The sequence below is a fragment of the Manis pentadactyla genome, chromosome 7 (genome assembly GCF_030020395.1).
Source record: "Manis pentadactyla isolate mManPen7 chromosome 7, mManPen7.hap1, whole genome shotgun sequence".
Classification (NCBI taxonomy): Eukaryota; Metazoa; Chordata; class Mammalia; order Pholidota; family Manidae; genus Manis; species Manis pentadactyla.
Window position 1 is genome coordinate 88,379,721 of NC_080025.1, and position 7,871 is coordinate 88,387,591.

The 7,871-nt window shown below is 38.6% G+C and overlaps 1 protein-coding gene across 1 annotated transcript in view; it reads right to left on the bottom strand.

The window, feature by feature from the left end:
• Positions 1-7,182, bottom strand: part of MEOX2 (mesenchyme homeobox 2) — a 63,687-nt gene extending 56,505 nt beyond the window's left edge. Inside the window, exon 1 of the mRNA XM_036894535.2 lies at positions 6,271-7,182. Within this exon, the coding sequence (XP_036750430.1) occupies positions 6,271-6,778 (508 nt within the window). The 5' untranslated portion in view covers positions 6,779-7,182. The remainder of the gene's footprint in view (positions 1-6,270) is intronic.
• Positions 7,183-7,871: the final 689 nt, after the last annotated feature.

Below are 7,871 nucleotides of genomic sequence, written 5' to 3' on the forward strand. Positions count from 1 at the left end.
AGTTATTACCTAGTAAATTTATGTTATATTTGCAGTAAAAGTAAAAAAACTCCAAGGATGAAAGAATTAAGCCACCAAAATACACATATATTTAAGAATTATTAAACTCTGAAGGAAATGCTCACTTTTAAAAGTAGAATAGCAATAATTCCATATAAGTTAAAGATACAATTTACTAACTTTTAAATCTGGATAGTACGGAGATAGCAAAGTGAATATTTTTGAAAGGATTCTCCTCTTTCACACAAACCCTTTCCAAGAATGTATACATACAACACAGATTTTACCTGATTTTTCTTATTCATATGCTTGTGTGAGAAACCAAAAAGTACATCATGAATATTTTCGGAACCTAGGAAATCCAGTATTCCAATACACAGTGCCAAATTTACAGAGAGTCACATGTATACATTCAGAAATATTACATTGCTGTGGAAAATATAACACTATAAATGAATGTATCATGAATAGAGGGATTTTTGTGGTAAATTTAAAATTCCAAATAAAGAGGAATATTAATAATTGACCCATTTTATCACATGTGAATGTATACTCTTCCCAAGTAACTTTCTGTTAACTTAGTAATAATTATGTCAAATGTTTTAAATAGAAATACTCTGAAACATAAAAAGGATGTCTGAAATGTATACAAATGAACCAACAGATATTACTACTTATTATTTTGTATCGTAAAATACTACCAAAAACAACTTTGTTAGAGAGAAAATAAATTCCCTACACTTCTATAATGTAAGTGGAAAACCAGTACAGAAAAGGGCATCAGATTTAAATTAATTCTGCCTTAACATAGGTAACGCAAATTGAAGGCTGAGACCGCAATGACCTTTACCATTGTTAAGTTTCACTCCATGAAAGCAATGAAATATTTTGCAAGGTTTTCTCCACTTGGATTTCAACCTCACTGATAACTATGATTTAAGAGTAACATAGAAAGTGTTAGAATTAACTTTCCTTTATTCTATTACTCCATCTGTATTTGGGGGTTTCAGTTTAATACAGCTATTTCAGGAAGTAGGCATAAGAGCATAAGAAAAATAGGAAAAATGATGGTGTTTCATTTTTTTACAACCTTTACAAAAAGGTTGTTATTGATAACTAAAACATATTAATGACTAAAACACATAATATGCAAAAGTAGGCGCGACAACAAAATGTGTTTTGTTGCTTGCATACATTTAGTAGCAAATATATCATTAAAACCCTACCTAAATTTCTACTTAGTGGACTTTGGACTTGGTTTGCATTTCATCTTTTTTTTTTTTTAAACCATTGGAATCAGTCACCAATACCAAAAACCCAGAAAATGTAATTTTAACTGACCACTCAAGAATTCATCCTTAATTTATGATTTCAGTTAATGGGGGAAAAGGCTACTCCTGATAGTCTCACTTCAAGTGCTAATATATTTTCTCCACAAAATGTTTTATTACATAAAAAGCATTATGGCAAAAATACAGAAAATTTGAGAGAGATAAGTCATCCACAATGCATTAATTCAACAAATATTAATTAAAGAATTCCTTTAATTCTTTCTAATATTTCTCCCGTTAGCAATTATCATTCTTAGGTGTTTATAATTATTACAGCAATTTTTGGAAAAGAGATATGCTCTGAAATTTTAGAAATAAATTGCTGAAGTGAATATAATCTAAAAGTAAAATATATTGTTGTAATATACTGGTTTTTCTAATTTGAAATGAAACTTTAAAAAGCCCTCACATCCCTTTCTGTGTTTTTGACTGGCATTTTAAATATAGTAAATGAATAAAATCGATATATTTTTAATAAAATAAATAAGTAAAATTAGCAGCATTACTAGGCCAAGTACATGTAATAGATTTATACGTGGGGAATTTTTACATAATTCACCTATTAATTCATCAATAGATTATCAAATGAAAAAGTTAATTCTTCTATTAAATTCAGAATTAGGTTCCCAGTTTCTCTGAATCTAAGGGAAAGAGTTGATCCCTTTGGTTACTTCATTTTTGTTTAAAATTAATTTCTGAGACTGTGTAGGACTTATAGTAAATATTGTAAGTTATTATAAATTCCAATGTTGTGCTGAAAGGTCTATCGTTTTCAAACAGGTTTCAAACAGGGAAAGCGGGTGGCGCTCAAAATATTTTTTCAGTTTATTAGTGGAGATCAGCTTATAGGGTGCCAAAATAACGGTTTCCATTGATACTCACTCTCAACAAAGATTAAAATTTTAATTATTCAGAACTGGGTTTCTAAAACAAATGAAAGTTTTAGCAGTGTCATGCCTTGCATTTAATACGTTTCCTTTTCAAATGAATTATAAATATATTTACACAGACTTGAAACTATTTCCATTTTTATTTGCATTCTTCCTTCCATTCATTACTTTCAACAGTAAAGCACCGCAATTCTAAAGGAATTGCTGCTCTTGGCTTGAATATAATTGTTTGAGAATATCCATGTAGGTCAATGGTACTAAGAATTTTTTTATGTCAGGTCATCATTTAAAAATATTCATACCTAAAATTAATCCACCAGTTCAAGAAAAAGACTGTAAACGGTATTTTTTTTACTCTGTAAATTTGAGACATTTAATTAATTCAATATTCTCCTATAATTATGCAGATCCAATAGACTATTTTTTAAAATTTTAAGGCAAATGTGGAAAAGCCATAATCTAGTAACATGGAGATGAATAATAAAGTAAATAGTTTCATTTCAGAAAACATGATGATTCAAATATCTAGACAAAATTACAATATATCGCCAGAGTTAGGGTGGGTAAGACATTATTTTGTTTAACTTCCAGCTTATTAATGTTACGCTTGTTATTCTGCATAACTATGCATATAGACAGATATAATCTGACAACCAATACTTAATGATCTTGTAGCTATAAACAAAATATTTTCAATTGTATAAGAATATGACTAAAATCCTTGTAAAATCCATATCCCCAAATCATTCCCTTTCTGTTGCATAATTTTTATTTTTTATAAAGTAAGTACCTACATGTATTATATTAATTGAAATAGAAATATTGACATATTTATATGGTATATTACTTGCATTAAAAACTAAGATTAATTTTGGTTATTTTAACAAAAGTGTGCAGTTCATACCTATTACTACATTGCTTGGAGAACAATCAAATGTAATTGAAGCCAAGTAATTCACACTATTTATAGACTTTTTTCAGAATCACCTGCTCTGTACAGAGATTGTTTTAAGTACCATTGTAAAGTTTTGATTTTTAAGAGTTCCTTTGAAGACGTGGCAGATGTTGGCTTTGCTAATAATGCAGGAAAGCATAGCAGGTTCAAAGTTGCAAAAATGTTTAACACATATAAAAAATAACAGCATGGTTTTCTATTAAAGCTGGTTGTTTTCAATTGTCAATAAACTATATTGGAAGCCTAAAGTCTATAAATATTTGTTTCTAGACTCTTAAGCTTCTTGAAATTACACATATGTGTATTCATGTGTATTTGGGAGAGGAAATGCATGTAAATGCACGCTGGAAAATGTTACATATTGTAGTTTTAACATAATTACTATGGAGAAAAATTGGGGTCATTTTTCATTATTTTCCGGTGCTTAAAATTTTATTAGAATTTCACATGGTCATGAACATATGCACATACACACAGATACAATCAGGGTGTTAGATGTAAGGATTCAGAATTTTCGTTCCGACTTTGCCCTGGATTTATGGACTATGTATACTTTCAACTATAAATACATAGTAATTATAAACTGCCTGACAAAATATAAATGGTCTCTACTATGCATAACATGACTTTGATCTAATAAAATTTTTAAATTTCTGAGGAGTTCATAAGTTAACTTTTTGTAAATGCTGAACTATTAAAACTGTGCTGTAAGTAATGAGAGAGATACGTGTATTATACCATAATATACCAGAGTTATAGTGATTTTCTATGTTGTTTTAGTTTCTGCTACATCAAGATGCCCTTAATACTATGAAACGAAATAGCTGTGAATGTAATTATGAAAGACCAAATGCAATATGATCACAGGAGGAAAACATCTTGAATTTGCATCTATCTAAATATCTAACAAATACTAATTAACCCAAGTAGTGAAGTTGGGAAAATTAAATTTTATTTTCAAGAGTATGCATATATTTAACCAGAAACTATTGTGATATTTCCTTCTGGCTAATCAAAAAGTTATTTCAAAATGTCCCATCGTGAGTAGAAAATGTTCATTCTGACTCCCTAGTGATTCTATCCTTGCTGATGACTAATTGTATTTCCCAGTCAAGATGTAATCTATTATACTTTATGTAGCTGATGAAAACTTTTGTGTTTGTTTTCAATACTCTAATTATCAGCTTCAACATGTATGAACTTATTTTATTATATAGTTGTTTCCCACCAAGGAGGAGAGCACTATTAATATAACCAATTTTCTTAAGTTGTTATTAAAGTAATTTAAGAGCATCTGTTCTTAAATCCCACTCTCTTTGTTTCCCCCTAGCCAAAATAGCATGTGCCTATATGAAAATTCAGTTTGCCCTAAGAAAATTAGGTGCACTGGTTCAGTTCAGGAAGCTCAAGGAACAATCCATCAGAGGTTTCTCACTGCAGAAAGTAGAAAGAACAGTAAGAGCTTCTGGTAATTGCTTATGCGCTGACCAACCCGAACTGGCATCTGTTTCCAAGAAGTTACACTGATATCAAATGTTCAGTCTATTAAATGATCATTGCATTCTAAATCTGATTTTTTTTCTAATGCAGATGGAACCTTCTTAATATGATTAACCTTTGAATTCTCTGTCTTCAGAGAGTTTCATTTATGGTTAGTAAAAACCATCGAAAATGAGTGAGAATTCTGGTAACTTTCTTAGATAAAAACCAATTTGTGATTGAGCATTGAAAGTTCACCCTGACCTTGGAAAGTATGTTAGATTTTAAGTTTGTGAGAGAAGAATCCGCTCCATCCTAATACTAAAGGACAATTCACACCACTGCTGCAAAGTAATATGAAATACACGGCTCAGTCATTACCATTTGTGGATATTACTTGAAGCATTATGAAGAACAAACATTTCCCAATTCTTCACACCAGTATGTGGAATTACCTTCTAGAACTGTTAAATCAATTCCACAAAAGAAAAAAAAATGTAAATATTATGTGAAACAAATGACATTTTCCAAAATGATGGAATGCGGACTGCACTATAACTATGGAAGAAAACTCACACTTTAATTGTAAAGTATCTCTTAACAATTTCATAAATCATTATACAGATAAGTAAGGGCTTTGAGGATTTGCGTGGAAAACTTAATTTATCTGGATTGCTACAACTCACTTGGCGTGCTGTGCCTTCAAGCATCCGTGTTTAGTAAGGCTCGCCTTGTGCGTGTTTACTCAAGTTATTCCCACACGGCGCAGCGCTTCCTGCGCACACCCTCACATACCAGCCTCAGGCTCCTCGCGAACCAGCACTATTCGGGTGGCTGTTTCCTAATACTTGTCTCCGATAATACACAATTGGAGGAAAGTTTTACTTTCCACTATCAAAACTCAGATTCTCCCTTTAGATTAGCAGCACATGAATAAAACCACTATTAAGAACGTCTTATATCAAGAGTCTGAGCACGTTATTTGTTTACAAGTCTCTGACGCAATCCTTAAACTCCTCTGAATTCCTAGATTGTGTCTTCTTCCCCAAGAAAGGGAAATTCTTACCATTTGGAATAGGGTACTATTTAAAGAACGCTGAAATCAGAATTAAAAAAAAAAAAACCTAAACTTTTTTCTCATACGTTCTGCCAAGTTCCATTGCAAGTTCCAAATATTGTGCAATAATTTAGAAATCCAGTTACCGATGGGAAAACTCGAGCCACTTTTGACTCGGGAACTTGCAAGGGAAAAGTCCAGGAGCGCCAGCCGCACGCACGCCCGGCGGACGTTGAATCCCAGGGTGCACTCCCCTCCCCTAGGCTCGGATAGAAGGTCACGCTTCGCAATCGATTTCACATACTGTCACTTGTCCTTTTTTCTCAGCCCTCTGGTAAACTAGTTTGAACCTTGGAGCGCTTAGCACTGTTGGCTGAGGTGTTGCCCTCGGAGAAACACGTGCCCCCAAATAACAAGACCAAAGCAGCCCTGCCGAATGTGGCGGCGGGGAGCCAGAGAGGGCAAGGCGCGCCGTCACCCCAGCCTCCTCACGGCAGCGCGAGCAGCTCCCAGCGTCTCTCCGCCCCCTTTCGCCCACGGTGCCCGGCGCGCCCTCACCTGAGCTATCGCTTTTCCTCTTGCTGCCACTTCTCTTCTCCGCCTCCGTGGGTGACAGCGCCTGGCGGCCGTAGTCCCCCGGCGCGCACGCGGCCCCGGTCGGCGTGCCGGAGCCCAGGCTGGAAGAGCTGGCACACAGCACCGGCGGGCTGCTCCCCAGCTCCGGGGGCCCTCCCGAGTCCGGCTGCAGGCAGAGGCTGTGCCGAGCCGCGCTCGGCGGGGAGGACATCTGCGGGAGGTGCCAGCTGGTCTGCAGAGCCTGGTGCTGCTGGTGGTGGTGGTGGTGGTGGTGGTGCTGGTGGTGGTGGGCCCTGTGATGCTGGCTGGCGAACATGCCCTCCTCGTTGGGGTATCCCGCAATTATGCAAGACGAGGAAGACGTGGAGAGCTCGGGGTAGGACATATGGTCAGATCTTCCATGGAGGGCGAGGGAGGACTGCGAGAACGGGTGCAAGCCTTGCGCGGTGGCGTGAGGGCTGCGCAGGCAGCCAAAGAGCGGGTGTTCCATAGCATGCAGATCTCAGGTTCCACGCAGACGACTTCACGACGGTTCCAAACGCCACCACGCTCGGTCACTTTTCCCTGGAAACCGTGTCACTTTTCCCCCTCCCAAAGCAAAAGCCGCTCGCGTTTCTGCAGAGCTCGGATAATCCCGGTCCTGAGCTCTAGCGGATCTCCTTTACATATAAGCACTCGGACCTGGAGGAGCTTCCCTTCGAGCTACTCAAATGTCAAGAGTAGGAGAGGTTGAAGCCAAAAGAAGGTGGTCCCAAAGAACTGCTTTCAGGGGGAAACGGCTCTGAGAGGTTATAAATAGAGTGTAATGTGAGCTGGGGGCTGGCTTAGGAGCCCAGCGCTGACCACATGCAAACTCCCTCCAAAACTCCCGCTCAGTCTGCGCCACGCGCTCCCAGTCCCACTTCCTATCTCCCGCCGCACGCATGCAGCGCGCCCCGCCCGTGCGCCCCTGCCAGCCGCCGAGGCTGCAAGCGGCGCGCCCGGCGCCTCAGCCCCGGCCCGACCGGCAGCTGCTCTCGGGTTGCTGCTGGCTCCGCCAAGGCATGCCGCGGCGCACGCCAGCCCCAACTCCACACCCGATGTCGCACGCGCTCCCCACTCTCAGGAAAGATGTTTTGTCAGTGCCACTTAGGCGCTGTTACTGCAGGAAAGCTAGGGATGCGCCCAGCTCTTAAGCAGCACGAAAGATGCAGTAGGGTTAGGAAAAAAGATCAGAGATAGGTGGGCGCGGGCCCAGAGAACTTCTTCAAACTTCGCATCAACTGGTGCCCTGCGCACCGTGGCGCGCCTAGTTTTTTGCAGCTGGTGTTTGTGTGTGGTTAATGCGCTCAGACGCCAAGTCCACTGTTTCGGGGAAGTGCCCCTAGGGCAAGAAAGGACCATTTTTTTAGGGCCCAAAGGACAGAGACCCGGTGGGCTCGAAAGGAATAAAGTACGGGGCGGTGACAGTCGTAGATGTCCAGACCCTGGCATCTCACCTGCGGTGCCACGTGGGGTCTTCTCGCCCTGCTTTCTACCAATGTCCTTCCCCCTTGTTTTCCTGGTCCCACTCAACTTCCTAACTACTTGTCCACCAAAAAGTC